At 53.7% G+C, this 21,192-nt stretch overlaps 1 protein-coding gene across 1 annotated transcript in view; it reads left to right on the top strand.

Moving 5' to 3' along the window:
* Kcnq4 (potassium voltage-gated channel subfamily Q member 4) overlaps window positions 1–21,192 on the top strand; it is a 51,791-nt gene that overhangs the window by 25,761 nt on the left and 4,838 nt on the right. The window contains exons 2-11 of the mRNA XM_051171659.1: window positions 4,449–4,539; window positions 4,914–5,040; window positions 5,245–5,420; window positions 6,029–6,154; window positions 6,612–6,722; window positions 6,901–6,996; window positions 8,954–9,042; window positions 10,843–11,004; window positions 18,070–18,290; window positions 20,292–20,391. Of these exons, the coding sequence (XP_051027616.1) occupies window positions 4,449–4,539; window positions 4,914–5,040; window positions 5,245–5,420; window positions 6,029–6,154; window positions 6,612–6,722; window positions 6,901–6,996; window positions 8,954–9,042; window positions 10,843–11,004; window positions 18,070–18,290; window positions 20,292–20,391 (1,299 nt within the window). The remainder of the gene's footprint in view (window positions 1–4,448; window positions 4,540–4,913; window positions 5,041–5,244; window positions 5,421–6,028; window positions 6,155–6,611; window positions 6,723–6,900; window positions 6,997–8,953; window positions 9,043–10,842; window positions 11,005–18,069; window positions 18,291–20,291; window positions 20,392–21,192) is intronic.

Below are 21,192 nucleotides of genomic sequence, written 5' to 3'. Positions count from 1 at the left end.
CAGGTACCATCCCTGAGTTACTAGGCTGGAGGAAAAGGAGACATTACGGCACGTTGAGATTCTAGTTTAGGGCATGTTTGGTTCCAGGAGCCACTGGATATCTAAGAAGAAACTTTGGATTGGTAGGTGGACATATGAGCTGGGCTCGCAGGAAAGCCTGCCACGGACTCACACCTGCTAGGTACAGAGGTGAATATAGTAAGGGCCGGGGGCAGGACTGAAAGGGATATATGTTTTTCTTGATTGTAGTTTTTTAAAAAAACGCATTTAGAAAGATGTTAGTGGTGCTGGGCGCAGTAGCTCACACCTGCTAGCCCAAAGTCAGAAGGCTCACAGGGTTGAGCCCAAGCAATGTAAGAAAACTCTGTTAAACAAACAAACAAACAAACAAGTACACAGATACATAAATAACTATGGATAACTGGTGACACTGGGAGCCCGTGGGATGGCTCTCTGGGTAAGGGTACTTGCTGCCAAGCCTGACAAACTGAGTTTGGCCCCCAGGACCCAAAGAGTGAAAGGAGTAGAAAAAACTCAAATTATCCTCTGACCAAATACCTGCTGTGGTACACACACACACACACACACACACACACACACACACACACACACACATACACACACACACATACACACACACACATACACAAAATAAACAAGCTGGGCACAGTGTTGCATGCCTGTAGTCCCATCCACTGGAGAGGTGAGATGGAAGGATCTCTTTAGCTTAGTAATTTGACACTTGGCCTGTTAACATAGTCAAGACCCACATCTCAAAAATGAGATGGGCGGGGAGGAGGGGCTGGAGAGACGGCTCAGTGGTGAAGAGCTCTGCTCTTTGAGAGGACCACATCCCATTCCAACATGACTAATGACTGCAACTTCAGCTCTGGAGGATCCAACATCCTCTTCCGTTCTTCTCGGCTACTGCATGCACATGGTGCACACACACACATGCAGGCAAGGCACTTATACACATGCTACTGTAGAAGAGAACCCAAATTCAACTTCCATCACCCACATCAGGCAACTCACAACTACCTATAAGTCATGCTTGAGGGACCTAGCACCCTCTTCTGGCTTCCTTGGGCATCTGCACTCATGTGCCCATATGCCCTCACCCTGCACACATATGATTACAAATAAAATAAATCTTTAAAGGTGTTAGAGACTTAAGCCGGGTGTGTGGCACACGCCTTTAATCCCAGCACTGGGGAGGCAGAGGCAGGAAGATTGCTGTGAGTTCGAGGCCAGCCTGATCTACAAAGCGAGTCTAGGACAGCCAAGGCTATACGGAGAAACCCTGTCTCAGGGGGAAATAGTTAGAGACTTGTTTTAGCCACTGTTCTACAGCTGTGAAGAGGCACCATGATCAAGGCAACTGTGATAAAAAGAAAGCGTGTAACTGGGGTCTTGCTTACGTTTCAAAGGTTAGTCCATTTTCATTGTGGAGAAGGGCATGGTGGCACATGGGCAGGTAGGCAGGCATGGTGCTGGAGAACTGACCGAGCACTAAACCCTGGTCCACAGGCAGTAGGCAGAGAAACAGACAGACAGACAGACACAGAGAGAGAATGAGAGAGAGAGAGAGAGAGAGAGAGAGAGAGAGAGAGAGAGAGAGAGAAGAGAAGAAGAAGAGAGAAGAAGAGAAGAGAAGAGAGAGAGAGAAGAAGAAGAAGAAGAAGAAGAAGAAGAAGAAGAAGAAGAAGAAGAAGAAGAAGAAGAAAGGAGAGGAGAGGAGAGAGAGACAGAGAGAAACCAAGAGAGGCTGAGAGACTGGGAGTGTCCTGGGCTTTTGGAAGTCAAAGGCAACCTCCTGAGACACGCTTTCTCCAGCAGGGTCACACTTCCTCATCCTTCCCAACAGTCCACCAACGGGGAAGCAAGCCTTCAAATATGTGGTGTTCTCATCAAACACCACAAGACATAGGGTCTGAGAATGGAGCTGAGTAACTGAGCCCTTGCCTAGAAAACCCTGAGTTTGATCTCCAGCACTAAAAAATGAACAAATGAAGGTACATTAGTTTGTTATTATCTAAGCAGTTCATTATAGTATATATGTGTATGAGTGTGTGTGTATATATGTATAAAAAAATCTTAAGCACAGATAATCAAAAAAAGCAAAGGCCAAATCACTTCATTTTTACCTGACTAGAGATAAGCCTGGCTGGCATGTGTAAAAAGCATCTCTTCTTAACCATCAGGATCACATGACCTCTTGGGTTTTTGTAAACAGCTTTTTTTTTCCCCACTTAACTCTATTGTGGATAGTTGATACCTGTGTGACTATTCAAGTGGCAAGAAAAAAAAAAAAAAAAAAAAAAATAGGGGAAAGAATTCTGAAAGTGCTCATCAGAGAGCTATGTCTACCCGCGGCTATGTGAGGAGGTCTTGGGCAGCTGAGAAAGGCCATGGAGGACTCAGGTAGAGCAAAGGCCAGTGATACTCCCACCGCAGCCCTGCCATACCAACCCTGTGTGGACTGCAGCTCCCACTCCCGGTAGCCTGGCTGCTGCTGGTCCTGGGGAGGACTGGGGGATATGATTCCCTCTCTGCCTGCCTTTTGTCTCTGCTGACTCAGCTCTGGCCTGGAACTGGCCGCAGAGGCCTCCACTTCACTCATTCATCTGAAGTCTTTTACAGACAGCTGTTTTTACCTCCTTGATCCAGAGGCATTTCCTGCCACGCAGCCTCAGAGCCTGACCTCCAAGGAGATGTAAATGGGCCAGGGCACAGCCAACCCCCACTCTCAGCTGTCCTTCAGCCCATATTTTGGAGAAGGAGGCTGGCTAGGAGAGGTCAGTGATTTTCCTAGGTGTACACACACACACACACACACACACACACACACACACACACACGCAGTGTGCATGCATGCTTGAACAGAAAGAAAGATTAAGTAGAAAGAGACTTGGGCTGGGCATGTGTTGCATACTTGTAATCCTAGAATTCAGGAGGCAGAGACCAGAGGGTAGAGTTCAAAGCCAGCCTGGGCTACATAGCAAGACCTTGCCTCAAAAAATAACAAAAGAAAGAGCAACCCCTGGGGCACATAGAGTAAAGGCAGCTTGAAGAGAGAGCCATGAGTAGGACTCAGAGGTTCCAGAGAACAGGTAGAGTCCACACATGACGGATAGGGCCTCAGATGCCACCGAGGCAGCAATAAGGAGCCCAAGAACACATGGGGGAGGCTGGCGGGTCAGTTCGCAGCGATAGATACACTTCCAGGGAAGAACCTCAGTCCTTCTGGCATTTTCTAGGGCAGGTTAACACACCTTGTTTCAAAAGAGCTCCACACTCCCCCTCGCTATACCTGCAGCCCTTCTATGTGTGTACACCACTCAGTGCATTTGTTTATGGCCTCTCCCCACCTCCCCTCTCCTAGGGATCTGGGACTCCTGGCTCCAATCTCAGGTTGGCCCTGGAAATACTCAGTAACCTTGGGGGGGGGGCCCCTTTCCTCCTGTGGGTCATTGCCGACCAGGGACGTGTTGGATAACTTAGGTTCTGGAGTTGATTTCTAAAAGGACTGCTTGGTAACTTCCCACTGCCCACAGGGTAGTCCCAGGCCTTAGCCTCCAGCTCTGCGCTGCCTGATTTCCCTTTTCTTCTCCCCACCCCACACTGCTGCTTCCCTATGTACCCTGCCCCTTTCCTTTTTCTTTATGGTGGTGGTGGTGGTGGTGGGGGTGTATGGTCGAAGGTGAGAGTACCTGTCCTCCTTGAGGCCAGAAAAGGGCAGTGTGTACTCTGTGACATTACTCTCTGTCTTACTGCCTTGAGATGGGGTCCTTTCATGATCCCGGAGCCCACTGCTACAACTCAACGGATTGACCCGCGAGTTTCTGCCCTCTGCCTGTGTCTGATCCCAACACTAGGGTTACAGACACATATGGCCGGTCCCAGGCTTTTTACATGGGTATTTGGGATTCAGACATGGGGCCTTAAGCTTGCACAGTATGCACTCTCATAGCCAAGCGTTCTCCCCGGCCCCTTTCTTCCATAGCTGACTCACTACGAACCCCATAAAAACACAGAGGCAGAGCAGCTGTCCCTGCTCTTCAGCTGAGGCCACGGCTTCTGAGCCCCACTGACCTCTGGAACCTTAAAAAATGGAGCCCTGGGCCAAGGCTAGTAGTGGGTGGCTGAGCCTGGGGGAACACTGAGGCGCTGTGTTCTCTTGCCAGCCCACACAAACTGGGAGGCCTCTTCCCTGAGCCTCAGCCACACCAAAGTCCTCTGGAGAGGGCTTCAGAGGGGTCAGCTTGGCAGCCCGCAGCTTGCCCATCCAGGACTCTAGGGAACGCTCTTTTGGTTTCTGTTTTCCAAAGACTCCTACCCAAGCAGCGTTGTCCGTCTCTCCTGAATCTGCAGCCCGTGCCAGGGGACCCTCAGCCATGCTGCTCCCCCAGCCGGCTAACCCTTCCCTGTCAATGCTCCAATTGCAGATTTTTGCTAGTCTTCAGCTGCCTGGTGCTGTCCGTGCTGTCCACTATCCAGGAGCACCAGGAACTTGCCAACGAGTGTCTCCTCATCTTGGTGAGTCTCCCCATGTCCCTTTAGATTGCCCTCCAAGGGAGAGCAGCACATGAGTAGGCTCCGGTCTGTGCTAAAACAGAAACAAACCTCACCCCGAGCCACTTGATGTCCCTCAACCAGGCCTAAGAGTGGCAGGAAGGCTGGGGGCAGGGAGAAGAAAAAACAAAACAACAGCAACAAAAAATCCAGGCATCTTATGGAGCTAGACACTCATGTTTGGGCGCAAACGTGGGCTTCTGTTCTCTCCGGAGGACGAAAAGAGGGTCACCTCCCTTCTGGGATCCTCTCAAATCTCAGGAATAAGAGGGACCTAACCAGGTACTAGTGTTCCTAACCCAGGCCTGGGCTCTGATTTGGGTCCTGGTCCCTCACAGGAATTCGTGATGATCGTGGTTTTTGGCTTAGAGTACATAATCCGCGTCTGGTCGGCGGGCTGCTGTTGCCGCTACAGAGGATGGCAGGGCCGCTTCCGCTTCGCCAGGAAACCCTTCTGTGTCATCGGTATAAGTTTTCCCTACTCTACCCGACCCCAAGCCTCATTTTAATCCCATTTGATCCCATCCTTGACTCCGACCCTGGCCTCTTATGAATTTAGTGGCCCCTCCAATATGTATCCTCCCTCCGGCCCCATTACGGTCCCAGGAGTCCCAGACCGCAGGTCTTGATATGGGGTGGGCTGGTGACTTCGACATCTCTGCCCTGCAGACTTCATCGTGTTTGTGGCCTCGGTGGCGGTGATCGCCGCGGGCACACAGGGCAACATCTTTGCTACGTCCGCGTTGCGCAGTATGCGCTTCCTGCAGATCCTGCGTATGGTGCGTATGGACCGCCGCGGCGGCACCTGGAAGCTGCTGGGCTCGGTGGTCTACGCACACAGTAAGGTGAGGCTGGAGAAAGGTGGACTCCAAGCTTCTAGAGACAACCCTAGGTGCTAGCAAGAGGCGGGGCTGGGGCGGGACCTACCCTGGGGAAAGTACAATTGGGACGTGGTAGGGGCGTGGCTTGTTTGAGGAACAGAGCTGGAGCCCAGCAAGGTGAGACCTAATAGCGAGGGACAGGAGGAGGGGCTTACGGCAGGGGTCGAAGTTGCTGGAGCCGGAAGGGGCAGGGCTCAGGCAGGACCTGAGAGGCGGGACTTAAAGGTCACATTGGAAACCCCTATAGGTTTGGCGAGGACAGCTCCCAAAAGTAGACAGGGCCTGCCTTTTTTTTTTTTTTTTAAGATCTATTTATTTATTATGTACACAGCGCTCTGCCTGCATGTACACATGCAGGCCAGAAGAGGGCATCAGATCACATCATAGATGGTTGTGAGCCACCATGTGGTTGCTGGGAGTTGAATTCAGGACCTCGGGAAAAGCAGACAGTGTTCTTAACCTCTAAGCCATCTCTCCAGCCCCAGGGGCTGCTTCTTTGAAGAAGGAGCCGACTGGAGGAGTGTCTGTAGCCTTAACCCTGACAGGTAGGCGGCCCCTCCTCCTTCCCTCAGGAGCTGATCACTGCCTGGTACATCGGGTTCCTCGTGCTCATCTTCGCCTCTTTCCTCGTCTACCTGGCTGAGAAGGATGCCAACTCCGACTTCTCCTCCTACGCCGACTCGCTCTGGTGGGGGACGGTGCGTGAGGGTCTGTGCAGGGCTGCCCTTTCCTTTGGGAGCCTCCCGGGTTCTGTCCCCTATGGCGCCCCACTCAGGGTTGGCTCATCTTGGTCTCTTCACACTAAGGTTGGGGCTCCTGTGAGCAGAACCCCTGCTAACCCCTACCTACTTGGTTGGACCTGCCTGTGCCCCCCATATCCAGCCCTTTGCTCAGCCCTTGTGACCTGTGCTGCTTGTCCTTGACTAGCATGAGAACAGGACCCATCTGCACCCCTCCACACTCTCTCTCTCTCTCTCTCTCTCTCTCTCTCTCTCTCTCTCTCTCTCTCTCTGAGAAGCCTTGGAAATCAATCCCTAAGGGCCGCTGTAGGAGTCTGTGGGGGAAAGCCTCCCATTTGCACTTGCTGCGCCTCCCGAGTCCTTGTGGCAGGCCCCTTAAGCCCAGTCCTATGGGGGAACCTGTTTGTATCTCCAGATTACACTGACGACCATTGGCTATGGTGACAAGACGCCACATACATGGCTGGGCAGGGTTCTGGCTGCCGGCTTCGCCTTACTGGGCATCTCCTTCTTTGCCCTGCCTGCTGTGAGTTCAATGCTGGTTGGTGAGGGAGGCTGGGGACCAAGACCTGACCAGCCTAGGCCTAAATTTACCTTGGGCAGCCTGGGATGCCCCAGATGGCAGGTTATGGGAACATCCTAGTTGCTTCCTCTTGTCCTCTGTCCCATACCACCGGCATCCCACACTGCCTGCATCCCCATAGGGCATTCTGGGCTCCGGCTTTGCCCTGAAGGTTCAGGAGCAGCACAGGCAGAAGCACTTTGAGAAGCGGAGGATGCCAGCAGCCAACCTCATCCAGGTACATGATGCTGGGGGGATGTGAAGGAATGGGGGTGGGGAGGGAGCGAGCGGCGGGGGTGGGTGGGGGGAGGCCCTGTGCTATGTCAGCCCTGTGTGCTGACCTATGTATGGGTCCCAACTTCAAAACTACAATTCTACTTCAAAGCCCAGAGATGGATGTGACTTTTTGGGGGGGGGCACATGCCACATTACAGACAGAGCTGGGATGTTGACTGCAATATCAGTAATACTCTCCCCCACTCCCACCCGCGGAAGCAGATACCTGGTTTCGAACTACCTAGAGCCACCCTGTTGCCAACTCTGGCTATACTGTGGGGTGGGGAGAGCCTGGAGAGGAGACCTCCATCTCCTGGTGGAGGCTTAACTCTGCCATCCAGAAACTGGGTAGCTGTCTGTCAGCTGCTCTACTCCCAGCACCTTGCGACATTCACTGTGTCCTCAGGAAGTCATACAAGAAGACGGTCCAGAGATGGACTTTTAGAATCGCCAGCATTTAACGGGGCAGGTGGTGAGAAGGAAGCCAACCAAGGAAATAGAGGGGGTGTGGCCAGAGATGGCAGCAGGTGTAGGAAGCCACATGATCTCAGTTTCGGCCACTGTGGTGGATGATCTAAGTGGGTTCTGATCTGCGAGCCTGTCACCATGGCCATTCAAGAGAACTCCCTGCAGGAAATAGTTGAGGAACCCTGACACAGCACACCTCTGACGGCTCCCCAGCACACCACTGTGTCTGACCCCCAAACCCAAGCCTGACTCAGCCCCTTCCTTATCTCTCCTTCCCAGGGAAGAATCCCTTCTCCTTCCCTGCTATCTCCAACCACCACTCCAGCCTTTTCTTCTTAGCATCCCTTGGGGTACAATGGCCACTGTCCTCTGGGAGCTGGCTTCCCAAGGGGTATTATAGGGGCAGGTAGCTGGCACTGTCCATGCAGAGAGACAGCTGGTATTGTGGTACCCGTAATTAATGAGAGCTCTGGCAGCTGCTCCCCAGCCCATGCCAGGGACCCAGGCAAGCAGGAAGTAAAAATATTTCTGTCTTAGGAAGGCGCCAGGCTGGTGAGGTCACTCATGGCAACCCCTTAAGGACAAGAGCCACTCAAAGGAGGGGGACATCCAAGGCTGGCCCAGTTCTGCTTTGTCCTAATGGTTCTCATATCTCCCGGCACCCCCCTCCACCCCCCCACCCCCGTTTATAAGTTACAGTCCTCAGACTCTTTACCTGGGGGGAGAGGGACAGTAGTTGCTTCTGCTGCAGCGCCCATGGCTGCCGAAGAGTTGGTGGCCAATAATCTTTCCCGCTTTCCCTCAGGCCCTACTTAGTCCCAGGGTAGCAGTAGGCAGCCGATGAAAATACAGCGGAGTTGCTGTTTGTAAAGCCATCTGCGCAGCCAGCATTCCCTCCCTGCACGCTTGCAGAACCAGCTGCATGTGCCAGATACTGTACTTGGCACCGAGGATGCAGTGGTGCCCAGGATGCAGCTTATGAGGACAGACACTAACCAGACACTGTGAATGTGTGCTAAGCTAAGGGAACTAGCAGGAGGACTTAAAGGAACCTGGCCCCTAAGTGTGCCAGGCACTGAGCTTGGCTTTGGACAGACATCTGTCCAATTCACCCTCGCAACAGTCTGTTAGACCAACAGCGTTAGAGCGGTCTGCTCTGCGTGGGGGGGTGGCGGGGTGGATCAGAAGCCCGTGCCTACCTGTCCACAGACACCAGCTCTTACCCAGAGCTCTACCCTGCCTCTGGTGCCGACTCACTGGGTCACCTTGAGGAAGTCATTTCTCTCTAGGTCTTGGTTTCTTGCCTGGCCCGGCTGCTGGCTGTGGAATTAGACTTGGCCTCTGGTCCTGGCATCACTCTCAGCTGGCCTGGGGATTGGGTTCCCTCAGGGGCAGAGGGCTGGTGGGTGGCTGAGGACTTCCATGACACCCCATTCTCCCCGTGCCTCCAGGCTGCATGGCGCCTGTACTCGACTGACACAAGCCGGGCCTACTTGACAGCCACTTGGTACTACTATGACAGTGTTCTCCCATCTTTCAGGTAGGCGCTGCTGGGGTGGGAGTGGGGCTGGCACTAATGACCCTGGAGAAAGATGCCTTTGGCTTGAGGGAAGAGATAGCTCCCAGCGGAGCATTTGAGGCCGGGTCTTCAGGTCCTGCATAACTTGGGGCCTGCCTGGTCTTTTTCCCAATACATCCCAGGGTATTGGGTAAGCTTTACCCCTAAAGCTGAGCCCCACTCATGGAGTGTGGGCGGTCTACATGTTCACCGAGAGGTGATGTCGCCCAGGGAAGCGACAGCCAGCTTATCTCCCCTCAGTCCAGAGTCGGGGGCACATTAGCTTGTACCACCCAATGTATTGCAGCTGGTTAGAGAGGGTGCTATGGCAGACACATGTGTGCCCCTGTGTGTGAGTGTGTGACCCCTGTTACTCTCGTGGGCAGCAACCTCTGTGGTCTGTGCCACTGGCCCAGCCTGGGCTGAGGCTGAATGGGGGCGGCTCCGAGCTGGAGGTTATTAATAGCATCTCCAAGGTGCGTGGAGCCAGGTGCCAGGCCAGGCCCTGGGGCAGGAATGAAGACTGCAGAGCCGGCTCCGTTGGCTCAGTCCCACGGGCAGGATGGCATGGAGTGCGTGCTAGTCCGGGCTGCTGTGCTCAGCGCTTCTCTCCACCGACTTTGCCTCATTAGTTATCACCGGGCAGCTGTTGCGTGATCTCACTTGCCCACACCCGCACCTGGCCCCCTCTTGCTCCCTCCCTGTCCTACAGACCTCCCACGGGAGGAGCAGGAGGTAGGGGCTGGAGAGGGGGCTCCCCACATCACTCCTCCCTCTCTCCATCTCCACACCTGGCAGAGGCAAGCTCTTACCTCACAGGCAGGGCTGGAGGCTGGATTTGAAGTAGCCCCTTTTTGGAGGAGGGCAGTTCTAAGGGATTAAGGCCAGGCAAGAGAGGGAGCAGGGACTGGATGCTTAGAAATTGGCATGGGCTGCGTGTGGTGGCGCACGCCTTTAATCCCAGCACTCTGGAGGCAGAGGCAGGTGGATCTCTGTGAGTTCGAGGCCAGCCTGCCTGGTCTACAAAAAGAGTTCCAGGACAGCCAGGGCTGTTATACAGAGAAACTTGGTTTCAAAAACCAACCAAACAAAAAAGAAAGAAAGAAAAAAAGAAAGAGGTGGCATGGAAGTGGGGAACCCTGGATGGTGGCCTGGGTTTCCTGGTAAGAGGAATGGACCCTGGTCTGGAGATTTGGGCTCCATTGGAAAGGCAGGTGAGGGGTGAGGGCTGGGTACTTCCTGGTATGGTGTAGGAAATGGCCTGCAGGGTAAGTGGACAGCCAGCCTGACCCATCTCCAGGGACCCCATGGTCAGAGGAACTCCACAGAGCAGGGAAAGCTGGGCTGGCCACCCTATCAAATCTCAGTCTTCAGCTCCAGTGTCCTCTGAAAAGCCAAGTCAGATTGGGAGACAAAGGACCTCAGGGCTGCTGATGGCCGCTTGGGAGGCACAGCTCCGTGATGAGGAGCAGAGTTGGCCAGAATCGAGCTCCTTGTTTATGTGGGTGCTCTGGAGTTATGCCCAACCTGCATAACCATACCCAAAGTCTTTCCGGCTTCCCAGAAACTTCTGCAGAGGGGGACCAAGCTAGCCTCTGCACCCTGCCTGTTCTGGCCTGAGGTACTTGTGAGCACCCACCCCCCACCCCCCCCCCCCCCCCCGCCCCTAGGAGGATAGCTCAAGACTTGGCAGGATCTCAGTTCCGCGGCTCTGGGCCCACTGGGTGAGGTGGGTGGTATGGCCAAAGCCCTGCCTGGAGCTGATGGCGCCCTCTCCTGCAGAGAGCTGGCCCTCTTGTTTGAGCACGTACAACGGGCCCGCAATGGGGGCCTACGGCCCCTGGAGGTGAGGCGGGCGCCAGTACCTGATGGAGCGCCCTCTCGCTACCCGCCCGTTGCCACCTGCCACCGGCCGGGCAGCGCCTCCTTCTGCCCTGGGGAAAGGTAGGGGCCCCGTGTGGCCACCACCTCCTCTTGCTCCTCCTCTTCCTTTTCCATTTTTCTGTCTCACCCTCTCTCAGACCTCCTCCAGCCACCACAGGGGTGTATGGACCTGTTTGGGAGATTCTCTGGCATTGTTGTGAGGCCTAATAGTTGTCGTCAGATGGCCAGACAGGTACAGACTGAGGGCCCTCTCTAGAGAGGCCACACTGGACTTATTTTTCTGTTCTCTGGGTCTCCCAGGGTGTGAGAGGAAGAGCTGTCCACACCATTCTTTCCTGTCACCTCCACCGTTCATACCATTGTCCTCTTTCTTTCTCTGTTTCCACGTCCCTGCTCCCCCACCCCCACTCTTCCATCCCTGCACCCCCATCCCTCCTGGGAAGCTGGAGAGAGGAGGAGGCCGCTGGCCCCAGGTGCTTACGGCTCAGGTAATCAATCGAGGGCACCTTTCCGTTCTGGGGTGTGAGGGCAGGGGTCCCCTCCCCCCCCAGCATGCTGCCGATAGGAGGCTGACACAGAGCTCACCTCCGGGGCAGCAGGTGCCTGCTGCAAAGAGGATTCTGACTAAGAGAGCTGCAGGACCTGCGGCAACCCCACCAGTGACTAACACGCTCATCTCTGCAGCTCTTGTCTGCGGCTTTGCCGGGTGGCGGGGGGCGGGGGGTGTCCTCCTTGGACTCTCTCCTTCTATACTGAGCTACTCTTTGCCGTTCCACAACCCTCTCTTCCAATTTGACCTGGAGCTTTTGTCTGTTGAAGAAAGAATCAAGGCAGAACAACACTTGCTTCATCTACACATTCCTAACTGGAGGAACCCCAGGCACACTAGGATAAGGGAAGCCCCTCCTCAGGTCTTAGGAGAAAGTGGTCGCTTCTGTGAAGGTTTAGCTTTGAAGTCAAGGGTCAGTTCAGTCCCTTCCTGCTGTCCCCCGCTTTGCCCATCATTTCCTTTTTATGTCATCACACACATCATCCTTGCACTCGTCAGGTGGAGATCTGTCCATTGAGTCTGGGGTATCATTAGGCCCAGCATTAGCAGCCAGGGAAGAGGCAGGTCCCTCCACACTCAGAGAAGCTCACCTCTGCTGTATGTCCTAGAGAGGGGCATCAGGCACTCTGCTCCTAGCAAAGCATTGACAGTGTCTAGGCTGGTTAGGCAGGGCCCTGGGTTCTGGGTCTCCGGGCTGAAGAGGCTTGGGGACTGGATTGATGAGGATCACTGGGAGCCAGGGTCTTTTCCTTGCTCTCAGGGAGGCCTCTGACTAACCAAGGGATGTCAGAGAGAGAGAGAAAGAGAAAGAGAGAGAGAGAGAGAGAGAGGGAAGATTGGCCAGGCGAGACTGGGAGCTCCCTTGAAGAGTAGCCTATGGTGTAACCTGACTTGGCTTCTCCATCACCACCTGCAAGCAGTATGCCTGCCAAACCACAACGGATAGCCATAAATTCACAAGGTTTGGCATTCTGGCAACCTTGGGTGGGGCCACGTATGGGCTCTGAGCTTCTAGTTCACTCTTGTCTCCCTTCACCTGAACCAGGAGATGCTCGGGATGGAGGGGAGCTTGGAGCCTCTGCCCCTTAATGATTCTGAGTCCCTGAGTCCTCAGAGGCCTTGGAACAGACGAAGGCTGGAAGCCGGCTGTTATTAACACCGTTGCCTGTCTGCTCTGAAGTGTCTGTCTGTGTCTGTGTCTGTGTGTCTGACAGTGGAATGACTCAAAAACCTGGTGTTGGGGCAGGTCAGGTCAGGTGGGTGTTGAGCTGTGACTTTTGGGTCTGTCACCAGGCTCAAGCCAAGTGGCCATGTCCTTGATCTTGGCTGTCTTGACCCTAGGAAATGGGGTGTAACTCCTCCTAGGATACCCCCAACACGTGTGTACATACACATGTGTACACATACACACATGTGTACACACCTGTGCCCCACACCCCACCCTTGTTTGGCCACACGGAGCTCTGGAGATGGCCCACACTGAGCATGTTTTCAGGAATTGGGCTCTAAGGATCAGGACTTCCCGGGAATGGCATTCCCAGGGTTGGTGCCTTCCCTTTGAGGATTATGGGCTGAATCTCTAAAAGCTTGGTCCCCCTGACTGCCTGTATCTGCATCCCATGGAGCATGCATTCAAAATGCATAAGACCGGACTCCTCCATCCTTCAGACTCAGTCTCTGGACAAGAGGCCCTGAGGTCTGCAGGCTCGCCATACACCCAAGGGATCGTATGCAGAGCCGGAGCACCTCTGCACCCTGGGGTTGGGACTGGAGGGTGACTTGAGTGGGAATGCTTCTCTCCCGCCAGCCACAGGAGGCCAGTCCCATCTTGGCAGCACTCCACACTCTGTCCACCTGTCTCTTTGTTACTAACTTCTGTTTGTGTCTTGTTCTCAACTTTCCAGCCAGATGTTTAGTAATAAGCGGAGTTTCTTTCGGATCCACGCCAGCTGGAGACCGAGGTACCCCTCATGGGCTCCTCCTGTCCCCTCTCCCCCTTTCTCCTCTCACTTTAGGAGCTGGAGAGGGGACAGGACGGGCCAAGGATAAGGTGCATGTGCCTGCCGCATGCGATCTGCCTTGGGGCCCTAATGAGCCCCCTTGCCTTCCTGGGGATGCCAGCTTTAGGGCCTGGGCCCATCGTGTCAGAAGGGACACTCTCAGGAGCTTCGAGGGCGTGTCAGCTGTGCTGCTGACCCCTCTGTGATCTTGGCCAAATTACTTCCCTTCTTTTGGACCTTTTCCCTTCTGTGAAGTGGGCAGGAAAAACTGGAGGCTCTCTGAGGGTCCTTCCCACTCTGACCCGTGCCAACTTTGGGACTAGTTTCCTGGCTCTCCACCATCCACCTGGGAAGCCCATAGGTGCCTGAAGGGGCTGTGCCCAGCACCTCCGTCACCAATTTCGGAGCAGCTCTTTCAGCTGCATCACAACTACATTTGTGGTACCTTCCTCGTGCCAGATCCTGCTCTGTGCACTGGCGGGGGGGTGGGGGGGGAAGGGCGGGAATTGGTGATGAATAAAACATAGTCCCCAGAGAGTTGCAAAGAGTAATTGTGGTTCAACACATTGAGTACAACACAAGAAGAAGGAAGCGAGGGGCTGTGGCGCTGAGGTCAGGCATTTAGCCCAGAAGCATCCCTGAAAGAGGTGGCTCTAGGGGAGGGGACTCAGGCCAGAGAACTGTAGAGATAGAGCTTGGAGGTAAAAGAGAAAGCAGAGCTGTAAGAGATGAGCCTACAGCCAAGTATGGCCTGATCTGAGAGTGGCACACTGGAGCCAAGGCTGGGCAGGACCGTGTCATAAAGAACCCAAGCCTAGCCTGAGCCTGTCTCTTGGCATTTAGGTGACATTTAGATGAGGAGCCCCTGGTTCCCCAAGGTGCCTGTGGAGCCTTGTGGTTGGAGATGAGGGCCTGGGCCTCCCACTTGCGTATTCGCTTCTGTTGAGAGGCCACCGCCTAGCTCCAGTTTGCCACTTACGTGTCCCTGTGCACGACACTTAGCTTCCTATGCCTCAGTTTCCTTCCATGTAAAATACAGGTGCAAATGGGATTTGCTTCTGCTGAGACTGACTGGCTCCTGTAAATGTTGACTTCGTTCAATTTAGTATGTCAGTTAAGACGGCCTTTGGATGTGGCTCAGTTGGTAGAGTGCTTGCCTAGTCTGCATGAGTTTGCTTCCTGGTGCTGCATGCCTATAGTCACAGCACACGGGAGGCAGAGGCAGGAGGAGCAGAAGTTCAAGGTTATCCATGGTTACATATCAAGTTTCAGGCCAGCCTGGGCTAATGAGGCCCCAACTCCTAAATAAATAAATAAATAAATAAATAAATAAATAAATAAATAAACAAAATTAAAACCCATACTTTTGTAAAGTAGTTTGAAAGCTGAGGAGGATATGGCTTTATGGTAGGCCTCTCGAGTTCTATCCCCAATCCTGGAAAGAATAAAATAAAAGCTTGAGAATATGTCTATAGAAAATAAGGGCTCCCTGAGGGCAGCTCTGAGGAGACTGGGTTAGACCTGCCCCTGTGCAAGTGTAGGTTGGAGGCCAGAGGTAAGTCTCTTTCCTTGTAGACCCTGAAGAGAGGCAGTGTAGGGTGGTACAGGGGTGAGTATCTGCCTTTCTCAGCCCAGGCTGTGGTGGGCAGAGTTCCTGTGGCTGTGAGTACAAGGGCTGCCTGGGTTTCCAGGGCAGTTAGAGAGCAGCCAGTGCAGGGTTTACCCTTTCCTTTCCCTTCTCCCACATCTTTCCACCCCCAGGCACCAGTGCAGCCACCCCCAGCCTTCCAGACACCAGCAGCCCCTTTTCTCCACCTCGACACAGTTGACATTTGAATCTGACGATACTATTGCTGGGGCCTGCTGCATGCATCTTGGGCTGCTGGGCAGAATTCCTGGCTTCTACCCAGGATGGACCAGGAGAGCATCTTTACAGAATGGTAGCCTCCCCCCCGCCAAATGTCTCCATTGTCAGCTGCCCTCTGGTGGGCAAGATGGTCCTCAGCTGAGGACCGTTGCCATAGACTTCACACTAAGCCCTTGTCCAGGAAAAAGCCACAGCCTCTTACGTCAGAGAAAATGAACCCCGACCTTGTTCTGATTTTAAGCAAATCATTTCTCTTGTTCTGCATCTGTAAAACAGGGATGGCGAGTTCAGGGACTCTACAAGAGGAGGCTTGGAGGCCTAAAAGCACCAAGGCCTTCAGACAGGCCCTGTGTGCCCTAAGGAGCCTAGGAAGAAAGGAGCCGTTCGGTGCCTACCGTGTGCCAGGTTTCTTTCCATTTTCTTTGAGCTTTCAGGCTCCAGAGAGGCTGACGTGAGCCTTTTTCTGGTCCCTGCCCAAGGAGTTGGAATCCAGGGCTGCTCCGAGGGAAAGCAGTGTCTTCTTGCATTCAAGAGGAAGCAGAGCCTGTGCCTGGCTGGAAAGTTACAGAATCCTTAAATCAGGCCAGAAGCTCCCTCTGCCATCACAGAATCAGAGCCGGAAAGGGACTTTTTAAAAGCCTCTAGTGCAAGCCTGAGCCCCCCCACCCCCACCCTGGTCCCCTGAGAGTCCTGCTGGGTACTAGTGTAGCCTTGGCGCACACTTCATTGACAAGGGGTTGGGGGGCACACTTCCCCAGAACACCACACCAATGAGCAATCTGGAGCTCCAGTCCTTGAACCAAAGTGCAATGGTTTTTCTAGTCTCCTCTACTTCTCTCCCCATCAGAGCAGCAGGGGACTGGGTGGCCTTGCGTGGCCAGGGGTGGGGGCATGGGGGTGCGGGTGCTTGCCAGCATGACGAAAGCCCACAAGAATGAGGCCACAGAGGCAAGCTTGGGAAGGCCATGCTCAGACTTCACTTGGAAGATTTGGAGGTGTGTCAAAGAGATCCCAAGCCAGTGAAGAACAGGATGGATTTCTTTCTGACAGCCCCAGGCTCCCAACCTGTCCCCCTGGGGCAGGGACCCACCCCTCAGGATGGCCCTATATCTGGGCCTCCTTTCTAAAGGTGCTCCTGGTTTTATGATGTCCCCCACCTCACCATCCTGGCTCTGCTCTCTCTCTCTCTCTCTCTCTCTCTCTCTCTCTCTCTCTCTCTCTCTCTCTCTCTCTCCTCCTGGATTTTGGGCAGCCCTGGATTTTGGGGGTGGGTGTGGAGCTGCCTCCCACCTGATACCGGAACCAGATTCTGTTCTCTGCTCAGGCTTTGAGGGTGCTATGGTCCCTTCCTTCACTTCAAGCCTTGTCTGTGCCGAGGCTCTAGACACAATGGAGTGGGTGCCTCAGCAGGGGAGATGGTGGTAATATTGTAGAGTGTGGGGCTGAGGATGTCTTAGGAACAGCATAGCTTGGTTCTTGAACCTCTTGGACACAGAGTTACACTACCAGGTACTGCTGGTCAACTGGGGCCTCTCTGAGGGAAATGGAGGCCTCCCCCCTCTGCTCATCCTCCTCCAAGGTTTGGGGATGTGATGGGGAATTGGGTGCAGGAAGGGAAGTAAGCAAAAATCCTTACATACAGCCAGGAGCTGAGGAAAAGGCCTGTAACCCCAGCATTCAGAGAGGCAGAGACAGGCAAATCTGTATGAGTTCGAGGCCAATCTGGTCTACAAAGCAAATCTAGGACAGGCAAGGCGACACAGAGAAACCCTGTCTCAAAAAGCACAAACATAAACAAACAAACAGCACCCTTATACACATGTGTGCTCACAAGCACACAGGTGAGTAGCCCTTCCTGGTGCTCCAAGACCATGTGGGTGGGACATCAGTCTTGGAGAGCAGAACCCAGACACCAGAAACGGCAGGAGGACAGGTTGCTCCACATAGATCCTCACTGAGGGGGCCGGCACCTCATTTGTGTCTTGGCCAATCAGACCCTCAGCAGGCCGTCATATCACATAGCCTCATGGGCCAATACGTGGAGAGTTGTGTGATAGAGACCTTGGTTCTATTTATACAGCTGCGCCAAGTCCTAAAGCCATGACCTGGCCAGAGTGGCACAAGATAGTTCCAGCAGTCGGGGGAGGGGAGGGAAGTGTGAGTTCACAACATGTATACACACTGTGTAGACACATGGGTGCCTATGTACCCAGTTACACCAGTACACACACTCTCTCACTTCCACAAAGCCAACCCCTGTGTACGGTGAGACCCAGAGACCCCTCGCTGTGTGCCTGGCCAGGTGAGCACCTCTTTCTATAGTGTGTCTGTGTCCAGAGGGGTCACTACCTCAACCCTCCACCCACCAGCTGGTCCTGGATCCTCTGTCCTCCTGTCTCTGACTTCCCACCGGGATTCTCTCACTGCTTTCACTCTGACATCTGTCTCCTGTGTACCCCTTATCTGTCTGGGGCTGGGAAGGAGTAGGGAGGTGGGGCTGGGGGAGAGGATATGTCCTCATTGACCTATCTAGCTTTCTGTAGGCATTAGGGCCCCCATGCCACGCCTGGGGAAATAACTGGTGGGAAATCAAGACCCCCATAGCAAATACCCTAGATGAGCTAGGTCAGCTTTATTCTCACCTGCCTGCTTCAGGCCAGCTAACTTGACTCTGCTCTGCCCTGCCCTGCCCTGCCCTGCCCTGCCAGCAGCCGGATGGGCATCAAAGACCGCATCCGTATGAGCAGCTCCCAGAAGCGGACAGGTCCCTCCAAGCAGCACCTGGCACCCCCACCAATACCCACCTCGCCAAGCAGCGAGCAGGTGGGCGAGGCGTCCAGCCCCAGCAAGGTGCAGAAGAGCTGGAGCTTCAATGACCGCACCCGCTTCCGGGCCTCTCTAAGACTCAAGCCCCGATGCTCTGCAGAGGGTAAGCCTCAGAGGTCAAGGGCTGCACATCTGCTGGATGCGGCAGGGATGGGGACTGGTTCAGGTCATCTGCTCTGGCAAACGGGCACCGTGATTTCCTCTTTGCTATAACCCAGTCTCCAGACTGTTAGATAATCAAATGAGAATCTAGAGGGAGCATTTGGCAGTGGTAAGAGCACCGGAGTTGGAACCAGGCTTGCAAGATTTGAATTCTGATATTTTTATATATATATTTTTTTAATTATATTTCACATATTTGTTGTGTGTATGTGTCCATGTCTGTGCCAGTGGCAGTCAGAGGGATCTGTGGGAGTTGGCTCCCTCCCCACTACTACATGGGTCCTGGGGATCAACCTTTAGGGCAAGCACTCTTATCCACTGAGCTGTCTCAAGGGCCCTCTGTCACTTAGCGACCACATCTCTCTGGGTCCCGGTTTCCCTGTCTGTTAAAATGGAGGCATTAATAGCATCTGTTTCAGAGAAAGGTTCTGAGAAATAAGTGAGATGATCCTTGGAAGTCGAACAGATGATTGGAGTTCATAGCAAGTGCTCAGCTGAGGGCCCTTTGGAAGGAAGGGGTCCCAGCCCAGTGTGCAGCTGCCCCCCGACCCCCAACAGTCTCTGTTGCTTCACCTAGCTACCCATTTTGCCTCCATATTGTAGATGTGGAATTTGAGACCCTCAGCGTGTCAGTTGGAGCAAGGCTGGCCAGCTCCTAAGCTGATGTTCCGGGCTGTCACCCAAGCGCAGCACTGTTGGAAGGAGGTGGTCCCTTTGGATCCCAGTCCTTCACTAGGACTTGAACGAGAGGCTGCCCTGTTCCGTTTCCCTTTTGGAAAATGGGAAGGCTGTATGGGGTCTCCTGACAGAACCCCCTTGTCTCTGCTGCCTGTGCTGCAGGTTCTTGGTAGAGAAAGAAAGGGTAAATAGATCCAATGGAGGATGAGGGCAGGATGCTCCTTTTATTGTTGGAGGGAGAGGCTAGCCCAAAGCGGCTGCCTGCACTGTGCCAAGATGCTGAGGACTGAGGGCTTGGCCTCTTCCTGGAAAGTTACTGAACACCACAAACCAGTGGTTCTTGGGAAGGCCCTGGCTCATGGAAGCCTAGGCATGGAGGTGCCTGGGATCTCCTTCCGTCCGGGATGAGGAAAGCATCACCCTCTTGAAGCACAAGGTACCAACCAGCCCCAGAGAAGCTGTTTTCCCATCCTTGCTTTAAGGGCCTTCCTTGTAGAGATTTCACTCTAGCTGGAGATCCCTCCCTCCCAACCCCTCTTGCTTCCAACTGGAAGAAAAGACCACGAAAGACTCCATAAAGAACATCAATTAAGGCCGGGGGTGGTGGCGCACGCCTTTAACCCCAGCACTCTGGGAGGCAGAGGTAGGCAGATCGCTGTGAGTTCGAGCGAGGCAGCCTGGTCTATAAAGTGAGTCCAGGACAGCCAAGGCTACACAGAGAAACCCTGTCTCGAAAACCAAAAAACAAACAAACAAAACCCCAAAACATCAAATAAACGTCTTTTCCCTGGGGCTTCCTGCCCTGTAAGGGGTAACACATGGTATGTGTTAAAAGTGTGCAGTGGAGGTTAGAGGTGAAAGGCAGAGCTGTACAGAGGGATGGAATCACAACATAACAGATCCATTTAAGAGGTTTAATAAGGGGGTATAGAAACTGTCTCCGGAGACATGGGGAGAGAGAGAGAGAGAGACAGAGAGAGAGAGAGAGAGAGAGAGAGACAGAGAGAGAGAGAGAGAAAGAGAGAGAGAGAGAGAGAGAGAAAGAGAGGTAGAGAAGTAGAAAGGGGGTAGAGGTAGAAGAGTAGAGAGAGCCATGTGGAGGGTGTCTTTTATATGGCCCAGGGCAGGGCCACGCCCCCATGGCAGGTAAGCAGTGACATCACAGGTAGGCAGACTGAAGCAGAATCCTATGTGAATGGAGGTAGGGGCTGGAGTGTTTTCTTCTACCACCCTTGGCCCTCATGTGCCACCCCTGTCTTTCCAGAGGGCCCCTCAGAGGAAGTAGCTGAGGAAAAGAGCTACCAGTGTGAGCTCACGGTGGATGATGTCATGCCTGCTGTGAAGACGGTCATCCGTTCTGTCAGGTGAGGCTGAGGCCCAAGGTGAGCAGCCCTCCCACCTGCCACCCGTCACTGCTCCCCATCTGGGCTTGTCCTCATGGCCAGCCCTGGCGCAGCTCCCGGGTGCCAGCTGTTACCTGCCTGGGGTGCAGGAGGTTTGGGCAGGAGCATATGGCTTCCAGCACCATTTGCTCCTACACACGCACGCATCATGTCCAGAGGGCCTGGCCCTGGTGGCCAGTGGCACAGCTGCCCCTCAGAGTCTCTCCAGTGTGCTGCTTCTCTTCCCTTTCTCCTCCTCCCACTTGTGGCGGCCTCTTTCCGTTTTCTCTCCCTAGCTACACCAGCGGCACCTGATAGCCTCTGCTGTGGTCCCTGCCTGCTCTACAGAAGTGTTTTTCTTCTGTACCCGTGTCTCAGTCCCCAAGCTCCTTTTGTTTCTGCATCACAAACTCTTTCTTCCTGGGTGTCTTGGTGTCTCTCTCTCTCTCTCTCTCTCTCTCTCTCTCTCTCTCTCTCTCTCTCTCTCTCTCTCTAGGACATCCTCAAGGGCAGTACTCTTCAAATTACAGACTGAGAACTCAATGAAACTAAGTCAGTGTGTTGTCATGGTCAACATTTAAAAAAAAAAAAGTGAAGTTGGACATAGCGGCACAGTTCTGTGACCCTAACACTTGAGAGGTAGAAGCAGGAGGATTGGGAATTCAAGGTCAACCTTGGCTACATAGACAATTTGAGACTAGCCTGGGGTAACTTGAGGTCTTGCTTAGAGAGACAGAGAGAGAGAGAGAGAGAGAGAGAGAGAGAGAGAGAGAGAGAGAGAGA

This window comes from Acomys russatus, chromosome 29 (assembly GCF_903995435.1).
Source record: "Acomys russatus chromosome 29, mAcoRus1.1, whole genome shotgun sequence".
In the NCBI taxonomy this organism is placed as follows: Eukaryota; Metazoa; Chordata; class Mammalia; order Rodentia; family Muridae; genus Acomys; species Acomys russatus.
This window is presented reverse-complemented; position numbering and strand designations above follow the sequence as displayed.